This window comes from Siniperca chuatsi, linkage group LG22 (genome assembly GCF_020085105.1).
Source record: "Siniperca chuatsi isolate FFG_IHB_CAS linkage group LG22, ASM2008510v1, whole genome shotgun sequence".
Classification (NCBI taxonomy): Eukaryota; Metazoa; Chordata; class Actinopteri; order Centrarchiformes; family Sinipercidae; genus Siniperca; species Siniperca chuatsi.
The window spans coordinates 3,412,649-3,436,732 of NC_058063.1; the positions used below are offsets into that span (position 1 = coordinate 3,412,649).

At 43.0% G+C, this 24,084-nt stretch overlaps 2 protein-coding genes across 2 annotated transcripts in view; both read left to right on the plus strand.

The window, feature by feature from the left end:
- Window positions 1-7,365: 7,365 nt before the first annotated feature.
- Window positions 7,366-10,368, plus strand: LOC122870669. Its single transcript, XM_044185032.1, has 4 exons — window positions 7,366-7,961; window positions 8,842-8,921; window positions 9,928-9,996; window positions 10,077-10,368. Exons 1-4 carry the CDS (start codon window positions 7,518-7,520, stop codon window positions 10,366-10,368), a joined length of 885 nt encoding a protein of 294 aa, XP_044040967.1. The 5' UTR covers window positions 7,366-7,517.
- Window positions 10,369-18,538: 8,170 nt separating this feature from the next.
- The window catches only part of ank2b (ankyrin 2b, neuronal), a 249,205-nt gene continuing 243,659 nt past the window's right edge, over window positions 18,539-24,084 (plus strand). The window contains exon 1 of the mRNA XM_044182976.1: window positions 18,539-18,912. Within this exon, the coding sequence (XP_044038911.1) occupies window positions 18,826-18,912 (87 nt within the window). The 5' untranslated portion in view covers window positions 18,539-18,825. The remainder of the gene's footprint in view (window positions 18,913-24,084) is intronic.

Here is a 24,084-nt window from a genome sequence, read left to right on the forward strand (position 1 = left end):
TTTAAAGGTTCATGAACAGCCTCCCATTAGATTTGGAATTGTGTCCCGGCTAACAGGTTTTTAAAGAACATTTAAAACTAAACTTGCTTTTACCTGGAAACTTTTTCTATATTGTACCTCACACACATGCACATGCTGCAACATAACCAACACAGGAAATATGCCTATTAATAAAATGGAAGAATAGATAGAAGTGGGAGTGGAGAAGTGGATAGAAGCTAAGCACTGTACAGTAGGTATATTGTGAACAGAAAGTAAATAACAAGTAGGCTACAAATGGAGAAGTTCAAATAGTCAGAATAATGTACGTTTGAATTGAAATAACACTTAATAGTCATAATTCAGTTTTGGTTCTATAAGAAAGTGTAATCTATTTTAACTAGATTTTAATTTAATGCTCCTGCTGAGAAACTGTGTCTCGGACATCTTTCATGTTGAAGCGGTCTGTGGAGCTTCTGGTGACGTCAGCCTGTTAATGTCCAGGGTTGGGAAGCAGTGACGTCATAACGCCTGGCAGAACGCTCACTTTTCAACCCAATTTTGTCCAAATTTTGTCCTAGCTATCTAATTTGACCTGCAAATGCTCAAATCACACGCACATTATTAACCTGTTGCTAAGATACCAACACAATCATGTCATTTTTCTATGTGTAGTAGACTTATTATTGATTCCATGAACTGATTTTTGTAACTGCCATCTATCTGATTTGTTTCTGTCTCTTCATCCATTCATTGGTCCAGTCATCTTCTCTATGTCCTTCCATTAAAGAGCAGAAGAAAGAAGGGCTCCTGTCAGTGGGTCTGTCTGTCCATCAATTCATCCTTTCATTCATCTGTTCATCTGTCCAACTCACTTGTCGATCAGATCTGAATATATATATACTGTATATAATGCATCCAATACAGCTCATAATATTCAGTTTTTGTTGACATTGTTGGAAATGTGTGAATTCAATGATATGGTTATTACTGAGGTCATAGTTATCGGTGGTGGACTGGACTACATTATATTGAGAGGTGTTTCAAATGTTTTGTCCTTCTCATTTACACACATGAAGGGGGCAGAATATTAACAACCCCTCTGAATATAATGCGGCCCAGTACAACACCACCAATAACTATGACCTCAATGCTAAAACATGTAATTGAATTAACACCTCTATGAGAGTGTCTGCAAAACAAAAAACACACATTAAAAACTGAAACATTATAGGCATAATAAAAGTAGTCTTTATGGCAGCAGAGTAGTGTTGGATTGCATTAGACTGTAGACAGTGTACCTAATAAAGTGGACACTGAGTGTGTGTGTACATGTATATATAAATGGGCGACTGTGTGTACAGTGGTAGAGTGGGTTGTCTACCAATCGGAAGGTCGGCGGTTCAATCCCGGTCCTTGGGCACTGAACCCCAAGCTGTACTTTGATGAGCAGTTCTGCCATTGCTGTATGAATGGGGTGAATGAGACATGTAGTTGTCAGAAAGACTAATACAGTCCAATTACCATATATATATATATATATATATATATATATATATATATATATATATATATATATATATATCCAGAGGTCAAAGTGGGAAACACCTCCAAAGGTGGTAGAGAATGACCGAGCCAAGATCCTGTGGGACTTCCAGATCCAGACTGACAGAATGGTAATGGTGAACCAACCAGACATCGCAGAACCCTCAAGCTCCCAGGCCTCTGGTAGAGGACCCGAGCTCGAAGGATGAGACCACCCGCGGAGGGTGAAGGACAAAGTTTATATATATATAGTACACTGAGGAAAAAACCCTGAATGTTGCACAAGACATCATTTGTTCAGTTACAAGTAACCATAAAACTAAAGTTTGTTCTTCACTATTTAATCATCTCCTCTCTCCACCTGCTGTCTTCCCTTCTATCTATCCAGGGACCAGTCCTGGATCCAGGGACCAGTGGCAGATCAAGGTGATCACAGGCCCCGACGCCAGTGGTTCCCAGACTACAGTATTTAGCTTCAATGTCTACTTAGGACCCCTCATCACAGATTATGGCCTGAGTCTGGACATGGATTGTGAGCAGTTCAGTCAAAGAGTGATTTTTCCCTCTTGGATTGTTTCATTAGAAACATTTGTCATTTATGCCAGAAAAAAATAAACATGATCATCTGAGTGTCCCCCATAGCATCACCAGATCCCAAATTGCACAAATCCACCAAATTTAAGTATTTAAAAAACAATCTGACCAATCCATGGCCCTTGAATATGTGGGGCCCCTGGGCTTCATCCAAGGTCAGTCTGTGCATGAATCTATATTAATAGATAATATAACTAATATAACAATTAGTTTTAAATGTCAGGGTGTGTAGAACATGGATTGACATTAACCTTTTCCTCTTTTAGTTTAGTTTAGTTATTTTAAATTTCTTTCATGGTCCTTTGGACCAAATGAATATTTGTTTGAGTCAGTTTCATAAACTACAGATATATCATCTCAGTCAGAGAGTTAACTCTAAAACTCTTTAAGTTTACTTAAATAGAATAGATGAATAAAAACTGTAGATTGGATGTTGAAAGTCCTGGTGCAGTTCATTAAAGTTCCCAGAAGGTGGTGGCATTACATTACAGCTGCTGTCAGCTCCACCACCACGACAGTTACTCAAGCGCTGCAGAGTTTTAACCTTATGACCCAGTGGTGCTGCAGAGGTGAGTACACATGTAATGCATATTTTCTATTCAAATCTTATTTCAGTTAAAATTCAGCAGTGACCAGGTCTTTTTTCTGCTTTGCAGTCCTCACCTTCTCAAGATATTTGTCTCACTGAAAACCAAAGCTTTTCTAGGTTTCCTCCAAAGAGCATCATCAGAGGCATGTTTCATAGGCCACAGTGGACCGTAACCTTCTACTTGACTCTTTTGCTGGATTTGTTTTTAATATTGCTTTAAAAGGATGCCCCATTAGCTCACCTGGTAGAGAGCGCACCACGTATCAAGGCTGAGTCCTTACCGCTGTGGCCCGGATTCGATTCCAGCCTGGGCCCTTTGCTGCATGTCATCCTCTCTCGCAGAAATGCCAAAAATATAATCTTACATTATATTTTTGGACTTTCTGCTTTTTCATTGTGATAGTGACAGCTGGAGAGAGACATCTCTATCTATCTGTCTATCTATCTATCTATCTATCTATCTATCTATCTATCTATCTACGGCAGTGAGTGAGTTGTGGTGGCTTGTTCTGTTCTGATCTCCTTCACAGGGCTCTGCTCCTTGACCCACATGTGGAACAGTCCAAATCACAACGACACGGTCACAGATGCTGTTGCCCCCATTTTGGCTCAATCGTTTTTCAATTTTAACAAACAAAACAGCACATTTCTGAGTCTAATGTAAGGTCAAAGACTGTACCGACGCCCCATTCTGCACGCATTTCCTACATGCTTCTACCACAGGTGATCATCATTATCTAATAAGTGATTCTAAAATGTTTACAAAAAAGGAAAAAATTACATTCTTTCAAAAATCCAGCAAATTGTGAAAAATATACTTTACAACTAACGCAAAAATGTCTCTAACCAGTGGTGGAACAAGTACTCAGATCTTTAAAAAAAGTGAAAGTAGCAATACAACAGTGCAGAAATACTGAGATTGATGTATACTATTGGATTATGATTATTGATTAATTTTAAAGGCACATCACTTTAATGTTACAGCTGGTAATTGTGGGGCTGATTTGAATTTATTTATATATATTTTATACATATTACTTTCTATACTGCTGGGTAGCTTGTGAATAATTGGTTAATTTTACCCTGTACCCAATTTGTTGGAAACCACCCAAGACAAAGGGTCATTTTAATAATCCAATAACCCAGCAATAATATTAAAAATAACACTAACACTTGGTCAAAACAACCCATTGGTCAGCGCTATATTGACCCACACTGGGCCAATTTTGAACCCAGTGATTTTTAGTATGTGGTAGTTTATTAGTTATTGTGAAAGTAAATATACTAAAGATCAACCTCACATTTGTGTTTATTTTCTTCCTAAAAACAAATGTGGACATATATAGTTTTTGGGGTTTTTTTCAAGTTACTGCAGAAGTACCCCCTGGTGTGCACATGTCCCCAGAATCACAGTTGTAGATCCATGAGTGCATTTACATGTGCACTATGATCAGGGTTATGTTTTGCACATGTAAACACCATATCCTGGTTTCTGGAAATCAGGACAAGCCTTTATCCCTGTTTTGAGAAGTCTTTATATGCTAGCTGGAGGCTAGCTGGCTGTGCTTAAACACATCAGTAAGTTCTGGATTTTGAAAAAGTGCTCTTATTGTGTCCAAAATGGGAACATATGCAACAACCATGCCAACAACCAAAGTCATACAGTGAGTCCCTTTTGCTGTTAAATGTGGTGCCAAGTACATTGTGGCTCTGCTGCACTGCTGATCTGATCATCTGCCACATCAGGCTCTGAATCAACACCAGTGTCAACATGTTGTTCAAAGGTCAACACAGCAATTTTTTATGTTTAAATGTTATTGCAAACATCAAAACGTATCAATTGCACTGCCACATCCTACCACATTTAATGGATTTTTACTTCATTGGTAATGACATGATGTTAAACTGTAATTTCCTTCTAGTGTTTGTCTGTTTACTGTCCAATGGTGTCTCAAACCAGCTTAGTCCATCTGTACATAAAGGGAATTTGTTACAGCATTCATTGGAAGAACAATACAATTATTTATATCATAATAATCCCTGCATGTAAAGGCTTACGTGTATGTATGTGTGTGTGTGTGTGTGTGTGTGTGTGTGTGTGTGTGGTGGGGTATGCTTTAAACCAATTGTCCTTTGTGTCACTGTCAGAGCCACTCCAGGCAGGAAGGTGGCAGAGTGATTGACAGCTCAGTCTATTTCCGTGACTGAGAGACATTTTTCCATTCAGCCAGGCAGCCTCCACTGCCAGTGCACTGTGTGGCTGCAGCAGTTACAGTAGACACACGCGTGCACACACACACACCGGCCATGACTTCATAAGGGGCTGGGTTCTGACACTAGGTTGTGATTGGATGACTGAAGATTGTAGGTGTGGTTTAAGGAATATGAATGAATTCTGACAGGTCTGTGAAGATGTGATTGTGACATCAGGAATATCAGGGTGATTGCCACAATATGTGCAGAACAATCAAACTGACACATGTTCACACTCATGTAGCCTTTCCTAATTCTGTCTCATACAGACTGTGAAGGCTTAAATGTATTTGTGATTCATTTTGATATTGTTAATGTATGATTTACGGAAACCTCCGATTCTGAATGTTTTGTCCGACATTAAAAACCATCAAATCACTACAGTACGTTAACAGATCAGAGGGAGATAGCTGAGCAGGCTGGGATAGCTCAGCCCCTCAGATCACACCACCACCACAATTATTCACTTTCCCTGCAGACATGCACAGAAGAGTCACATGAAGCAAATATGAAGTGAAATTATTTGAAACCCCGCACTGGACTCAAGAAGAGGTTTGGGCTGAGAAACACATGCTTAAGTTTGTTTTGGTAGCAGGAATGTCCTGACATTCTCAGAGGTTACAGGTGACTGTTCAGCAGTGGACATTGTGCCACAGGGAACATTATGTTTGATTATGCAGAGATAAACATGTCACTGATTCCTGCCTGTTATACCCCGGGCACTGCTGGAGTCTCCAAGCACTTCGGTCTTCATATATCCATGGCATACGTGCATATATGTGCCATTTGGGCACATATATGCGCGTGTTATGGACAGACAGGCAGGAGACACCGATATGGAGATGGATGGCTCTTTATTAGGTTATAGTATGGGAAGACAGGTGTGCAGGTATGGAGATGGGGAAGACTCATTGGCATGGAGATCGCTGGAGAAGGAGATCGCTAGAGAAGGGAATATGCACTGTTGCATGGGGAGTCCTTGCACTCCCGAGGGCCGAAAACCCCCACTGACGTGATGGTCGCCCTCCACCACGGGGAGCAGGTTGATCCGGGCAGACGGCTGGGGGTTGGGCATCTGCGGAGCTGGGAACTTCGGGTGGACAACCCGGAGCCTGGACAGGTGTGGAGCTGAGAGCCATGGACGGATGACCCGAAGCCTGGTTATGGGTGGAGCTGGGAGCCTCGGACTTACGACCCTGAGCCTGAACAGGTGTGGAGCTGGGAGCCATGGACGGATGACCCGAAGCCTGGACAGGTGTGGAGCTGGGAGCCTCAGTAGGACGACCCAGAGCCTGGACCTGGGTGTTGCGGAGGCCCTTGAGCGGACAACCCGGGAGCTGAACCAGCTGAGGACCTCAGGTGGACGACCCGGAGACTGGCCTGGCACAAAGCTGAGGACCTTGGGTGGACGACTTGAGGGCTGGCCTTGTGTGGATCTCACCGTATGAGGTCCGTGACAAAGATCAACGTCCTCTGGAGGCCGGAGGCGAAGGCAGGAACCCTCGGGAGGCCAGCAGCGAAGGCGGGGATCCTATCTAGACTAGAGGCGAAGGCGGGGATCCTCTGGAGACTAGAGGCAAAGGCGGGGATCCTCTGGAGGCCGGCAGTGAAGGCGGGAACCCTGTGGAGGCCGGAGGCGAAGGCGGGGATGCTCTGGAGACCGGAGGTGAAGGCAAAGACGAGGATCCTCTGGAGGCCGGCGGCAAAGGCGGAGATCCTCTGGAGGCCGTCGAATCAGATCAGGAGCCGGCGGCGGGACAGCCGGACCAGGAGCCGGCGACAGGGTAGCAGGACAGGCAGCCGGCGATGGGGCAGCAAGACAGGGAGCTGACAGCGGGGCAGCAGAACAGGCAGCCGGCGACGGGGCTGCTGGACAGGAAGCCGCCGATGGGGCTGCTGGACAGGAAGCCGGCGACGGGGCTGCAGGACAGGAAGCCAGCGAAGGGACAGCAGGACAGGAAGATTGGTAGAGGAGCGGGCTGGATCAGTGGTGTCAAGGAATCTGGAGATTGCTGCGATCCAGCAGGGAGTCCAGGGAGCTGCTGGGATACAGCCGAGAAAGGAGGCAACTGTGATCGAACTGGCAGGGAATCTGGGGACAAGGAGCTGCTGCGAACCAGCAGAGAGTCCGGGTGCGAGGAGCTGCTGCGGTCCGGCAGAGAGTCTGGGAGCGAGGAGCTGCTGCCATCCAGCAAGGGGTGCTGTCTGCTGCGATGCAGTAAGGGGTGCTGTCTGCTCCCATCCGGGAGGGAGTTCTGTCTGCTGCAATCAGGCAGGGAGTGATGGCTGCTGCGATCCAACAGGGAGTGATGGGCGGCGCTGGGACTGGAGACGGCAGTGGAGCTGGCGAGTCGCTGGGCGGTGGAGCAGGTGAGCAGAGTGGAGGCGGAGCTGGCGAGCCGCTGGGCGGTGGTACAGGCAAGCAGCTAGGCGGCGATACAGGCGAGCACCCGGAGCGGTGGTGCAGGCAAGCAGCTAGGCAGCTGGGCAGTGGTGCAGGAGAGTAGCTGGTTAGTCGGCTGATGATTGGCAGTCCGGCGTGCAATCTGGTGGCTGCATGGACCACCTCGAACCAGTGCCCCAGTATGGATTTGGCACTATGGTCTGCGTGTCTAGCGTCGATGGATGGAGCCACAGTATGCCATTGTCATCCACCACCGAATCAAAGAAGGGCGCCGGTCTGGCCCTTGGCATGGTGAAGTGGGAGTTGACAGAGAGACTAAGGGAGTGCTGGTCTAGTCCTTCGGTATTGGTCCGACCTTCTGTTACGGACAGACAGGCAGGAGACACTGATATGGAGATGGATGGCTCTTTATTAGGTTATATTATGGGAAGACAGGTGTGCAGGTATGGAGATGGGGAAGACTCGCTGGCATGGAGATCGTTGGAGAAGGAGATTTGGGGAGAAGGAGATTGCTGGAGAAGGGGATCGCTGGAGAAGGGGATCTGCATTGTTGCATGGGGCGTCCTTGCACCAAACGAGGTCGGACAACTTGCTGAGGTGAGTGCAGGGCTTTTTATGCTGGCTGTGATTAGGAGCTGATGGGGAGCAGGAGTGTGATAGGGAGCAGATGTGGATGATTAGCAGACGGTGGAGACAGACGTATCCATGACAGCACGTATGACCCATACACTACAGTCTATAATGTGAACCAACCCCAGATCCAATCTGTGATTTTGCTTACCAGATTAAGTTAAGATATTTTCACGTACTTTATGGTTTTTGTTTAGTTGCTGTTATACAACCTGTCAATCAATTTTGCGGTAATATCAGATTCCAGTGCTGTGCTCTGAATTTTGGTGGTAGGGTTTTGCTTACATTTGGATTATTAATTGTGCCTTTCATGGCTGGATTAACCTGCTAGCGGGCCCTGGGGCAAAAATGAGCAGCTGGGCCCCTATTAAACCCCAGTTTCTCCCACCCTCTGTGTAATGTGTAAAGTTTATCTGTTACAATGTTAGATTTTGAGTGTAGTAAGTTGATTAAACACATTAATTTAGGTAGCCTGATAATCAGCCTGAACTGCCATTTTGTTTCGACATTACAGGGGTGCTCACTTTCGGTATCAACTAAAGCTACCTAATCTGGCTAAACTGTCAGCTTGTTTCCAACCTGTATCATGGCCTGACCGCTCATGTTTTTTGCTCTAGAGCCTATGTTTAAAGGTTTGCAATGAGTAGTACGTTAACCAGTTAAAAGGAAACATGAAGAGATTTTTCTTCAGAGAATTTTATTTATAGTTATATTTTGTGGTTCTGGCTGATACTGGGGCAGGATCATCAAAGAGAAAAAGAACTGAAGAATTGACCGACCAAGGCTGACTTGTGTTTTCACCTGTGCTCTATCACTGTCCCTTTCAGCATTTCTTTTTGTTCTTCAGTCACTGAACAGATTGAGAGAATTGTGGGATTTGAAAGGATTCAAAACAGATCCTGAATTGGCCCTCTTCCTTCTAGACAGGTATGTAATATGTTGTTTTATTTGGCTGTGTACAGTCCATGGAGGTATTGATCACAGTGGACATCACTGTAAACAGCTGTGTTTAAAAAAGAAAAATAGTGTTAAAAATAAGTTGCATCTTTCTTTCACTCATTTCCAAAACAAATGGAAACGCTAGCCAGATCAAGATCTTTAAGACACGAGGTGGTGGAAACACTACCGCTTTTGTCCGCAGGGCCGCCAGAATCAACACAAAATGAAAGTTCATTGTAATTGCTTTAAATGTCCACTGAAGAGACAAAAATGGTGTCAGATGAAAATATCAAATCTGTGGGGGGCAATAAGGCGATTGTATCCTTCCTCAAACTGATACATGCAACAATCATAATTGCCATATTTCCATCATGTTTTCTACATTTTTCCCACCTTTTGAGGTTTGACTGGCACTCTTTTAACAAAGTCAACTTGTTGCGCCCTCTTCTACAATGGTATATGGCACCTGGCTGGAGCATTAGCACCACCTACTACTCATCTCTGTGAACCAACTCCTAATATTCATATAACAAAAGTGGATGCAAATGTTATTATAACCAATTGAGCCAATGGTCATTGCTACACAAATAAAACCCAACCCAACTTAAAACAATGAAGAACAGAAAAATGATTCATTCCTTCAACATTCTTAGCCTTGCAAAGTGAGAAAAGTCTCAGTGATCATACTGTTGATCAAGCTGTATTTCCAGTATTCATTTATTACATATTGGGCCAGTACACTGTAAATCATTTTAAGCTGGTTCAACTTAAAAATGCAAGTTCTGTGCTGCTTTAACAATGTAAGTTGTTGACCTTCAGTTGAATAATTACTTTAAAGGCTGCTGAAAATGTAAAATCAGCTGGGTTAAGTTAAACAAACTTGAGAAAATAAGTTCTATAACCTTAAGTTATTAGTGATGTCACATGATTAAATGTCTATAGGCCCGTCGCCCTGACGTCTGTAGTCCTTTGACTTGTGTTGACCCACATGAAGGACATCACAGGACCCATGCAGGACCCCCTGCAGTTTGCCTACCGGGCAAACAGGTCAATGGATGATGCAGTCAACATGGGACTGCAATACATCCTGCAAAAACTCGACTCTCCAGGGACATACGCAAGGATCCTGTTTGTGGACTTCAGCTCGGCGTTCACCACAATCATCCCAGACTTCCTTCACAGTAAACTCACCCAGCTCACTGTCCCAGCCCCCACCTGTCAGTGGATCAAAAACTTGACCTACCTGACAGACCAGAGGCTGCTGGTGAGGCTGGGGAACATCGCATCCAGCATCCGGACAATCAGCACTGGTGCCCCCCAGGGATGTGTGCCCTCCCCACTGCTCTTCTCCCTCTACACCAATGACTGCACCTCAGGAGACCCGTCTGTCAAACTCCCGAAGTTTGCAGACGACACAACTGTCAGGAGCTGCTGATCCAGTTCTACTCTGCAATAATCCAGTCTGGTGTCTGCACATCCATCACTGTCTGGTTTGGACTGGCCACCAAACAGGACAGGAACAGACTGCAACGGACAGTCAGGACTGCAGAAGAGATCCTCTGTGCCGACCTGCCCCCCATTCAGGACTTATACACATCCAGAGTCAGGAAACATCATTGCAGATCCATCACACCTTGGTCACAACCTGTTCCACCTTCTCCCCTCTTGAGGCGCTACAGAGCACTGTACGCCAAAACAACCAGACACCAGAACAGTTTCTACCCAATCTGATGAACAGTTAACATCAGTCACAGAGTGCCAAAAACAACCCCTGTGACACAAACATCCACTGTACCTGTACATTTATCTCATTGTTTTATGTAAATATTATCACTTTTTAAATCTACACACGCTGTACATACTGTCATATCCACCACCTCATGTATATAAAGCAACCTGTTACATTAATCATATTTATTTTAGCACCATTTGCACTCTGCACCATTGCACTAATTGTCTTACTGTTTACAAATGTTACTGTTGTTATTTTTTGTACTTAAAATATATATATTGCACATAGTAGCTTAATGTTTGTCTACCTTGTTGAGCTTGTTGTCCTTGTTTTTAGCCAAATTTATGTCTATTTCTGCGTATGTACATAGAGAGTAATGAAAAACCGGAGTCAAATTCCTTGCATGTGTACACATACCTGGCCAATAAAGCTGATTCTGATTTGTCGGCCGTGAATGAGTTGGCTCTATGAGCCGGCTCCTTTAAGTGAACGATCGGAGCTGGCTCCCGTCTGACAGCTGATTAACCATCAATTTGACCAGAATAACCAGAATATTTCAATGCATTGCAGATGAAGAATCTTACATATTTATTTCTTGCAACAAATAACAAAGTAACTTAGGCAGTGACCAGCAGAAGCGGTACTAAATGAAGAGCCGTTTGGGAGCCGAAAGACCTGGCTCTCAGAAAGGAATGGAGCCATAAAATTGGGCTCCCTTCAAAGAGCCGTAATTCCCATTAATAATAAGTTCAATTGACCACTATTTAGACACGTCAAGTCAACTTTATCAATATAGCCCTATATCACAGATCACAAATTTGCCTTAAGGGGCTTTACAATCTGTCCAGTATATGACACCCTCTGACCTTTAGACCCTTGGTTCAGATAAGGAAAAACTCCCCCAATAAACCCTTTTAACATTGAAGCCACTTTTGTATCAAAGCTGGTTCAAAGATACCATATTAGGTTGATCTCATTGACCTTGGGTAGGGACTGAAATCAACACTAACATTGTGGTTTGCATTGCTTTCATTATTATCAGAAAAAACAACCGTGGCTTGACTTAACATGTGTTAAAGTCACACAGCAAGTTTCCATCATGTATGTTTTCTCCAAACTACACAAAGAAGGGTCTCTTGAGAGTTTTAACTCTCAAATAATACATGCTGGGAAGTCTATTAGCATGCTAATCATGTTTCATTTAATGTGTTTAGTGAGCACTCAGCAGTACATTCATCCAACTCATACAATTCAGTTCAATTCAATTCAATATTATTTATAAAGCGCCAATTCATAACAGAAGTTATCTCATTGCACTTTTCCTATAGAGCAGGTCTAGACCGTACTCTTTATAATATTAACAGAGACCCAACAAATCCCCCCATGAGCAAGCATTTGGCGACAGTGGCAAGAAAAAACTTCCTTTAAGAGGCAGAACCAGACTCAATGGTGGGCGACCGTCCGCCACTGCTGTGTTAGGGTTTGAGAGAGGAAGAGAGAGAGAGAGAGAGAGAGAGAGAGAGAGAGAGAGAGAGAGAGAGAGAGGTTTTGGAGAGGTAATATTAATAAACTAACAATAATAGGAATGACAGCTATAGGAATAATAATGACAGTATTAATAACAGTGCCAATAACAACAACTGTAGTAGTAGTTGTCGAGCAGGAAAACAGGGGCAGCAGGTGGCCCACAACCACAGATCCAGACTCTGCAGCTCCGGAGGCAGAAATACCTGCTGAAAGCGACAGAAGGAGAGACGAGAGAAACGAGAAGGCACAGAACTACAGGAGAGAGAAGATGTCGAGTTAGTAACATGCAGTAATGGAATAAAAATGCATACAGATGGAGAGGGAGAGAAGGAGAGAGGAAAGAGGTGCATCATGGGAAGTCTCCAGGCAGTCTAGGCCTATAGCAGTCTAACTAAGGGATGGTTCAGGACTCACCCAAGCCAGCCCTAACTATAAGCTTTATCAAAGAGGAAAGTCTTAAGCCTACTCTCAAATGTGGAGATGGTGTCTGCCTCCTGAAAGCAAACTAGGACCTGATTCCATAGGAGAGGAGCTTGATAACTGAAGGCTCTGGCTCTCGTTCTACTTTTGGATACTCTAGGAACCACAAGTAACCCTGCATTCTGGGAGCACAATGGTGCCTGACCATTAAGAGCTTTGTAGGTGAGGAGAAGGATTTTAAATTCTATTCTGGATTTTACAGGGAGCCAGTGCAGAGAAGCTAATATTCTGGATCAACTGGAGAGTCTTAAGGGACTTATTCGGGCAGCCGGATAATAAGGAATTGCAGTAGTCCAGCCTAGAAGTAACAAATGCTTGCACTAATTTTTCGGCATCATTTTGAGACAGGATGTGCCTGATTTTTGCAATATTACGTAGGTGAAAAAAGGCAGTCCTTGAAGTTTGTTTCATGTGGGAGGTAACTCCGAGGTTCCTTACAGTGCTGCTGGAGGCCAGGGCAATGCCATCTAGAGTAACTATATCTTTAGATAATGTGTCTCGGAGTTGTTGGGGTGCCACACAAGTACAATAACTTCAGTTTCGTCAGAGTTTAACATTGAAGGACATCCAGGTTTTTATGTCCGTAAGGCATACTTGTTGTTTAGCTAGCTAAGTTTAGCTAACTGGTTTAATCTGGCTTGATCAATAGATATAATTGGGTATCATCCACATAACAATGAAAGTTTATGGAGTGTTTCCTAATAATATTGTCTAGAGGAAGCATATATGAGGTGAATAGAATTGGTCCAAGCACAGAACCTTGTGGAACTCCGTGACTAACTTTGGCGTGCACGGCGGACTCACCATTAACATGTACAAACTGAGATCGATCTGATAGATAGGATTTAAACCAGCTTAGTGCGGTTCCTTTAATGCCAATTACATGTTCCAGTCTCTGTAATAGGATACAGTAACTTCAAGTCAGTCACTTGTGTATATAAGTTCTGAAATTGTCTGAAAATAACAAAAGTTTAAGTTGAATTAACTTGAAATCAATTTACATTAAGTTAATGATAAAATATTACCTGATTCAACAGAATCACTGTATGAGTTTTTACAGTGTATCAGTCCAAACTAATATAGCGTTCTATCCATAAAACATTAATACACAAACACCGCAGTGAACTTGTTTCTCCCTTGGGGCCACTGTAGTCCTTGTTCACTAATGCTGAGGGTTTTCACCCAGCTGTGATATTCTTTGACAGGTGAACTGAGTCATTCCTGCTCAATGCTAAAATAACCTTTCTGCTTGCTCTCAGCCTCATGCATACACACTAACAACCCTGCACAGCGCTCAGAGACATGGAAATCCTGAGATGAACTTAACCTACAAACTCTGATCCATCTATCTCTGATTAACAAGGTTTGCAACCTTTAAGTCCCAGATCCTCCTCCACTCAGAATTACATCATCCATCTTTCTGTTACCACAGACAGCTCTCTTTTGCCTGCTGTAGCCCACTGAGTCACTAATTGAATCAGAAACCCCAGCCACCACTGGTGGTGGGTGTTTGTGTGTGTGTGTGTGTGTGTGTGTGTGAGTGTGTAGGAGGAAAAGGGGCTCTAACCTACTTCAAGGTCAGATGTGTTATCCTAGGGTTAAGGGGAGACCTGTTTTTACATAGGTTTTAACGATTACAATACAGGTATTGATCTTTTTCTGTGCAACATACTGCCAGTCTTCTCAAAATAAGCTTTAGCTTTTCCTCACAGTAGGCAGAGGACATTTTATGTTAGCAGTCACACTAGATCTATCTGTTGTATTTGGCATATGTCATCTATTTTAGAAACCATGTAATTTTTATTGTACAGTGGCTACTGTAGCTACAATCATGGAATAATAGTTAAATGATATATACTGTGATATAACTGTCAATTTCATAGCAATATCTACCTTAAAGCTGCACAGATCACTATATTTATATTAACCTTTCTCACTGTACATAATTGGTGGGTTTGTGTGTCCGTCTGCATTGGCTGAAACAAACCAATGGACACTCAGGAAATCACTAAGGACTCGCCCGTCACCTTACACTGCAGAAAAACACTGCAGTTTTCATGATCAAGCTCAGTTGACATGGAGAGGAAAGAGAAGGTCTGCGATAAAACACATAAGAAGAAAAAAAAGGAGAGAAAATGGCAAAGAAGTACACAGTTAGCGAAGTTTTAGCAGCGACAAGGATGATGGAGGATTTTCAGAGCCTGAAGGATACCAAAATAATAGGGATACATTTGAAGATGGGTATGTCTATTTATTTTACAAAAACCTTGTTTGCAATATCACAGTAATAGTGCGCTTCGTGCTAAGCTAAATGTGACCATCTTGGCTAAAAAAAAAGAGACTGTCCAAATTGTACATGAACAATTTCTATTCCAGTCCCAAGCTCTTCAGGGCTCTCCATGAGCAAAGATTTGCTGACTGTGAGACCTACCGGGAGAACCACTTGGACTGCCCTAGGACAGAACTGAACGCCCTCACAAGGAAGTCAGAAAGAGGCTCCATAAGATGGATCCAGGATGGCCCCCTCATCTATGTGAAATGGATGGACACAAGGGAAGTATCAGTCTGCTCCACACTTCACACTCTGTAAAACTGTGCAGAGGAGGGTGAAACAAGGAGATGGCTCCTGGACAAAGGTATCAATCCCCTGTCCCACACCAGTTACAGAGTACAATCAACACATGGGTGGAGTTGATTGATCAGACCAACTCATTCAGTATTACTCTGCACAACACAAAACCATGCGTTGGTACAGAAACCTGTTCTACCATTGCCTCCACCAACAGCTTCATTCTCCACAAAGAACTCTGTCTGGCCCAGAAAACAAACCCCATGACACACAGAGCTGTCATGGAGGAGCTGACTCTGTAGCAAGCCTGTCCGCACAGCTCCTACCCGTGCACCTGCAGGTCACCTTCCTTTACCTATTGCTCCATGCAGCAGGCCCCTGCGCGAAAGCCACCACGGGTTGCAGGAGATGTGAATATTGCCAAGCTGTAGAGCCTGATGTGTGTTTTGGCTGCTTTGCTCCTGTTGATCTTCTTCGATGATTAATTCATCTAAGCCATCAACCTGTCTCTTAGATCCCATTCCAACTAGGCTGCTTAAAGATGTTTTACCCTTAATTAGCACATCTTTACTGGATATGATCAATCTGTCTTTATTAACAGGCTATGTACCACAATCCTTTAAAGTAGCTGTAATTAAACCGCTTCTTAAAAAGCTCTTGATCCAGGGTTTTTAGCCAACTATAGACCTATATCTAACCTTCCCTTTCTTTCTATGATGTTTGAGAAAGCAGTCGCCAATCAGTTGTGTGACTTTCTAAATAACAATAATCTATTTGAGGATTTTCAGTCAGGATTTAGAGTGCATCATAGCACAGAGACAGCACTGGTGAAAATTACAAATGACCTTTTAATTGCATCAGACAATGGACTTGTCTCTGTACTTGTCTTGTTAGATCTCAGTGCTGCGTTCGACACCATTGACCATCACATTACACCCTATTACAGAGACTGGAACATGTAATTGGCATTAAAGGAGCTGCACTAAGCTGTTTTAATTCTATCTATCAGATCGAGCTCAGTTTGTACATGTTAACGGTGAGTCCTCCGTGCACGCCAAAGTTAGTCACGGAGTTCCACAAGGTTCTGTGCTTGGACCAATTCTATTCACCTTATATATGCTTCCTCTAGGCAATATTATTAGGAAACACGTCATAAACTTTCATTGCTATGCAGATGATACCCAATTATATCTATCGATCAAGCCAGATAAAACTAACCAGTTAACTAAACTTCAAGCATGCCTTAAGGACATAAAAACCTGGATGACCTGTAACTTTCTGATGTTAAACTCTGACAAAACTGAAGTTATTGTAGTTGTACACCTCTGAGACAAATTATCTAAAGATATAGTTACTCTAGATGGCATTGCCCTGGCCTCCAGCAGCAACGTAAAGATGATGCCAAAAAATTAGTGCATGCATTTGTTACTTCTAGGCTGGACTACTGCAATTCCTTATCATCCGGCTGCCCGAATAAGTCTCTTAATACTCTCCAGAACTCTCCTCTTGATCCAGAATACTGCGGCACATGTACTGACAAGAACTAGGAAAAGAGATCATATTTCTCCAATATTAGCTTCTCTGCACTGGCTCCCTGTAGAATCCAGAATAGAATTTAAAATCCTTCTCCTCACCTACAAAGCCCCTAATGGTCTGGCACCATCGTATCTTAAAGATCTCATAATACCATATTATCCGACTAGAACACTGTGCTCCCAGAATGCAGGGTGACTTGTGGTTCCTAGAGTCTCCAAAAGTAGAATGGGAGCCAGAGCTTTCAGTTATCAAGCTCCTCTAATGTGGAATCAGATCCCAGTTTGGGTTCGGGAGGCAGACACCATCTCCACATTTGAGAGTAGGCTAAAGATTTTCCTCTTTGATAAAGCTTATAGTTAGGGCTGGCTTGGGTGAGTCCTGAACCATCCCTTAGTTATGCTGCTATAGGTCTAGACTGCCTGGAGACTTCCCATGATGCGCCTCTTTCCTCTCTCCTTCTCTCCTCCTCTCCCTCTGTATGCATTTTTATTCCATTACTGCATGTTACTAACTCGACATCTTCTCTCTCCTGTAGTTCTGTGCTTTCTTGTTTCTCTCCTCTCTCCTTCTGTCGCTTTCAGCAGGTATTTCTACCTCCTGAGCTGCAGAGTCTGGATCTGTGGTTGTGGGCCACCTGCTGCCCCCGTGTTCCTGCTCGACAACTGCTACTACAGTTGTTGTTATTGGTTCTGTTACTAATACTGACATTATTTTTCCTATAGCTGACATTCCTATTATTACTAATTTATTAATATTTGCACTACAATTACATTTCTACTATTTAAAAAAAATAAAATAAATTCCACGTGGTTTTTGCATTGTGCCTCCCTCTCCCCCCACCTCCTTCAGTCCCATTTTCTCTCAGTCCTTCTAACATTTGGTGAAAGTAGAGTCACAGACAACACTTGTTCTCAAAATACGATATTACAAAATGTAATTTTAAAACATTTATTATGCCTTTATTTACTATTTTATTCATAAACTCCACTACTTTTGTGAACCTAAGACTTTGGTAAATGCATTTCAAACCACTGTACTTTACCTGCCCAGGACCAAACAACAGACACACAAAGTTAGCGACTAGTTGGTTAGAAATATAGCTTTCACATTTCAAAGTACTCTACCTGGAATGTCAGTTTGCACGTATTTGAATGGCCAGTGCAGCGCCTTGTCAGATGAAGTTACTTTGTGTTGAAGCAAAAGTTCAGCTGGATACAGCCTTTTAGCCAGAGTCCACCGCTGACAAACGTGGCTGTTCGTTGATCAGTGGGGGTTGTTGTGGTCTGTCTGAACATGACCTGATGAAGCCAGAATGGGCCAGTGTCGCTGGAAAGGGTGTAACTCACAACCAGGGACTAGCAGGCAAAAAGTTGTCTACGTTTAACAAACTGTACCTTTCAGAAAAAACACCAAACTACTGATTTTTTTTTACTGTAAAACAACACAATGTTGTAAACAATGACACGCCCAAAATAGGTGTGAATCCAGTTCTACTTTAATTGGCTTTGAGAACTTAATTTCAAGCTAATTGACTGCTGAAGTTGTCTTCACTGATTCACTGATCACCCTCTTCTTATAATCCTCTAGGTTTTAAAATTGGCTGCAGAGCAATTAGTTTCAACTGGAATCAGTTAGTATGATGATCAGCTATCATCCAACCCCATCAGAGCCCAAATGATTCTGTGTCTTTTCATACAAAACCTCTCACACAAACACACGCTCCATCTGCTTTCCTAGATTTGGTCTCTTGCTTCTGTGTTCCAGAGCACGGTGGACTGCGATGAAGTCAGAGAGAGAGAGTGTGTATGAAAAAGTGAGGGAGAAACCCGGAGAGAACGTCATCTGCTAGACTGGACTACCGGACTACAAGCATACGAGCACCGGCCGGAGGAGGGACAGTGGCTCAACTGTGTAGCCGAACAGAGAGTCACTGTGCTCGGACAGGAAACTATTGCCGTTACCGGTCCTCTTGCAGCAGAAGCGGGCAGCGGGGCTGAATGCTGGAGGACAACAGCAGCAATTGTTAGTGAGTGATTGACGGGGGGAACATGGCTTCTTCTCCGGTCACCCCAGCATCGCTCGAAGGAGGGACACCTTCACCCACCGGGAATGAGGAGCCTGCTACAACCCGACAGGTACACGACTGTGCACCCCTTGCATGCCCGATAACGTTCCATTCACACTGATGTGTAAAAAACAACGTACCGAACTTAATTTGAAATATATAGGTTTAACACTAACTCGGGCATCTGCAAAGGCACATGCGTGCAAGAGTGTGATTTCAGGTATAGTCTGAGTCAGCAGAAACTACTCTTTAATTCGGCATGCATTTAATACTTTAACTAGCGCTTAATTTGAAATGAAATGCAAATTTAAAATCGTTTTTCCTCCCAGTAACCATCACGTCCCAAAAAACTAAACAGCATGGGTTTTATCAAGCTGTATGGCCCGCTATAAAAGTTCCGATGTTATTGAAATTAGTGCCACTTAGTGAATCCAGTGCACACCGAATTTAACACCAAAGATATATGCGAGCGTCTAAGTCTTTCGATGTAATATATTTACATTTGCTGATGTCCGAGCAAATATAAACCTGATATATTTTGAATGGAGTTTGGTGTGACGTATTGTCGCTGACACTGATACTGAAGTGCTGGAGGAGAGTTTGTCCCATAAAGAGACAGCAGGCTCTAGCTGGAAAGGCGTTTCCCTGAATGTGACACTTGCATGGCCTTCCAAATCACTGCTGGAAAGTCATGAAGTTGTCCTGGCTGCTAATCCTGTTACTGCTGTTTATCCAGAGCCAGTGATGGGCTGTATGAAGAGGGGTTCTCCTGTGCGCTGTTGATAATACCTAGCTAGTATTTACAGTACGTTGCCCCCTCATGGCTTTCACTTTTGGCTTTTTTTTTTTTTTATTGTTGCATTTTTTGAATCATAGTCCTGAGCATACTGAAATATAAATTCAATCTATTTCCTTTTCATCTGCCTGCCGAACTGCAGGTTGTGGTGTGTTTGTGAATGAGTCATACATAGGAGAGCCAACATGTGCTTATGTCAGATAGTACACAGAGTTTAGCAACTATACAGCATGTTGTCTTTGTAAAGGTGAATTTGTTTACAGCCTGCTCCAAATTGAGGCCTTCACAACAGGTGTATGTTGCTATCAGTGTCACCAGTCTGGCGGCTCTGATGTCCTAATGTGTATGTGTACACACTGCTGGAGTGACAAGAATGCAAAGTGAATGCCAGATGTCCAGCTTAGACTGCTTGTTCTCCAGCCTGGGTACGGGGACGTCAGAAGAGCCTGTGAGAAATTGCAATGTAATTTGAATTCTGAGGATTTCAATACGCAGAAATCACTGTACCGTGATGACATTAAACTGCACACAGCGTGTTAAGGTGTATCACGTCTGCCCAGTTATGTGTTAAACCATGTTGAAGCCTTGTCTATGTTTGGGAAATATAGAATTAGGGCTGGACATGTTTAATGCTTTATTTACAAGAAGCCTGTTATCTGTTCTGGCAGGAAATACTACAATACCATGTTTACTGTAGTGACCCACTACTAGGTCACTGTAACAGCTGATACACCAAGCTAGCTAGCTAGCTAACTGGCAGTTAACAAGCTAGCTAGTTTGAAGGGGCTCATCCCTATGTTCCCGGGGTCCTATGGTTGGCTGGGATTTTGGCTGTCTTTGCAGTTCGAATTGCAACAGAACAAAGGGAGATGGGCCAGTGTGGAGATTTCAATGTCTTCCCCGCAAATATTAGGCCGTAGGGTTTCAAGGAGTATAACATCAGTAGGCTATAGGGCATAGACTGTATATAAAGATGGACGACATGACAGCTCCCCAAAAGTGAATCCAAAACATCTCGATCGCCCCCTGGTGGCTGGCTGCAGTATAGGTCATAAGCCCCGCCCCCTCCATGTTCGCGGATGGGACATGAGCCAAACTAAAAACTCAAAGTACACATCAAATTTATTTTTCCCAAAGATGGTTTCTGTCATTTTAGGTAGTTCTTATCATGCTGACGTATGTTCAGGTGTTTGTTTTTCTGAGAAGTTTGGTTTAAATTAGTTATTTGATGCTGTAAAAAGGAGGGTTCACGTCATGATTGACAGCTGAGGTTTGCTCGCGATTGAGTCAGCTGGGTGTATGGGCGGGACCTCGATACCTTGGCTCCAACTCCGATCACTACTGCGCTGGCTCTGGCTCCAAATGACGTCACCGGCACGAGACGGCAGCTCCCGTACCTGGGATATTTTGGCTTGATTTTTGACTTCTCACCTTGGCCTATCCCATGCCTACCTGCATGTGAAAACGAAATGCTTTTGTCATATCTGATGAACAATAAAGTTTTCTGAATCACAATCTCACGGTCAATGTGCTAACATTAACCTCTAACATTACAATACCAGAAATGGCAGAAAATGATGCACCCACGGAGCACTCGCTACTCCTGAACATTTAAGCGATGTGTGGAAAGTTTTTGGATTTCCGTCAACAAACTAGTACTCTGCAGAATATGCAAGGTCCAAATGAAATATCTCTCGACAACGAGCAACCTGAGGGCACACCTGATAACACTACACCCTGACCCTGACAAAATATTGATATAATTTGAATATTAAAAATAATAAGGAATGAAATTCGAATGGGATTATAGAGGAAGATTGACAGCCCTGGTAGGCTGTAAGCTGTAGATGGGTGATTTCAACATTTTGATCCAGGGTAACATATATTAAACGTTTGACATAGGGGGAAAAAACATTGCAGAGAACATAAACCCTTTGAAATGTCTCCTTAATGTGTCATATTAAGAGGATATTGAGCTGGGGAACATGGGACCCTGTGAACATAGATACGTTTGAAGAGCCATTGTGGCTTGCTTGCTATCGTGTTAGCTACAGTAGTTTGCCAACCCCAAATAATATTAATTTTGCCATGTCATAGTTTCAGTTTTTTTCCATAATGAAATAATATGGACCTGATGTGGAAGCAGAAGTATTATTCATCATATGTTAACTGTGCCATTTATGTATTGGGGTAAACTGACCCTGTATCTGTCATAAACGATCAAATCAAACTCTGCTGAGATCTCGTGCGACAGCCACTCTCGGCACTCACCACCTCTTATAAACTCCTCACATTTTGTTTGGTTTATGGTACAAAAATGCTCATCTTGTAACTATAAATGCTAGGATGGATAGTGTATCCTGTAGATGGAGCAGTTAACTTGGTGAACTCATGGATATATTGCGTGGCACAGCATTTGACATAGATTCATATACTGTGTGTTGCAGACTTGACTTCTTGGTGCTCACCTAGTAGCCCTGTGAATAGTCACTGAGCTTCAGGTACCAAATATTTTAATAATATTATGGACTTTGCTGTGCCCCTGTCTTTTGCATGTGCTTCCTCCCATCATCACCTATTTAACTGCTTAAGCTACTGTATTAATAGGTCTCAATCTGGCTGGCAGACAGAAGTTTGGAGAGCACACAAAATTTGAAAACAGTGCAGAGGTTTTGTGCAGGTTGGTTTTAAAGTTGTCTGTTGGACTTCAAGTTGTGACAGAAAAGGCTGAGTGGCAGAGCTGTGGACTCCACAGTTACTGGACACCACTCAGTCATGTTGTGCCTGTTGTCTATTAGTCAGTGTTTTCCATTTAACCACAGTTGCAGTATTTCCTGTAAGCACTCAAAATTACCACTGCAAAGCACTGCACTGTCATTGACATGTGAGTATGGATGTTTCAACCTGTCATTTACATTATTTTTTATGCCAAAGAAGAAGCTACAATACATTCATGCCATAGGCTAGGCATCAAAAAGATATAAGATATGCAAGAATAAGATTCTTCAGTAGGAAAATCAGCAGTTTTTTTTTGTGGGCGGCTGTTGGCTTTATGAAAGACATAGATAATCTGCATTTGATGATCAAGTCAGCTGTAAAGTCCTTGAGGGTCACAAATCTAGTGAGCGTGGCATTCAAACATTTCCTTTCCAGTCTGTGTTAATATAGCTTGTACATAACTGAGACCATAACCTTTTTGTGCACAGGCCTAATAATCAAATATTTAAGGTGTGTGGCCAAGCAAGGCCCGCCTGATGCTGTTTTTATTTTTGTATTGCTCAGGGATTTTACCACGTCAAACATTGAGATCTGGTTAAGTTTTTGCTTTCAAGTCTCAAATCAAGTCAAGTTTTCAGGCAGTCACGTCTAAAGTAAGTACATTCTCAGAGCAGTCATGTGAAAATCAAGTCTCAAGTCCTCATTTTAGTGACTTAAAAGGAGCTGTGTGAAGTTTTTGGCTACTGTTTCTTCTATTGGGCAATGTTTTATTGAGCGGGTCCCTGTTTTGTTTGTGTCTTGCGTGTGCATGTACGTGCACTATTAGGCAAGTGACCAGGCCCGGACTGGCCATCAGGAGCACCGGAAGAATTCCCGATGGCCTGGCCAGCTGATTGGCCTGGAGTGTCAGGCAGGCATTAAAAGGAGAAAAGCCCTGGAGGAAAGTGCATGCTGTGAAATTAGATATGTTCACAAGCAAGGGACTAAGTGTGTTAGTGTTAGTGCCGCCCTCAGCATGTCATAATATCACAACTACCCAACTACTAAAGAGCTGTGTGCTCTTTTCTGTCAGGTGGAAGTAGCTCCAGTTACTCTACCAGAGCTTCATGATGATGAACACGAGTCCAGTCAGAGCTCTGAGGAAAACAAACAGTCCAAAACTCAAACTGAAAGTATTTTTGTGTGTAGTAATAAAACTTAAAGATATGTTACTGACATAATCAGTAAACAGAAAACATATCTCAACAAAACGGTCACATTATACAGTACATGGTTTGTTGTGAATGTGTTGAGATTGGCCTGGGCTGATGTTCGATTCCCGTCCTGAATTATTATCCTAGTCCGGTTCTGCAAGTGACATGATACGCACTCCTGCTGATGGTTTTATGTTATTCAACGGATTAACAGTTGGTGGCGGTAATTAGGTGTGTGCCATATCGCATTAACGTGAAAATATTGGTATCATTTTGATTATAATATGATTTTAAAAATTCATATCGTGATAATGGCAATATTCCGGCTTGTTCACGTAATGACGTCATACCGTTACGCACAACAACAACAAGCATGGCTGAAAGTGAAAGTAACATTGCTACCGACTCCACAGTGCAGTTAGTTCCAAAAAGAGGAGCGACTTCAGTAGTGTGGAAGTGGTTTGGTTACAAAAGATCAGATGTACAATAAACCACAGTAATATGTAAGAAGCGCAAGAAGACTAACAACAAAAGG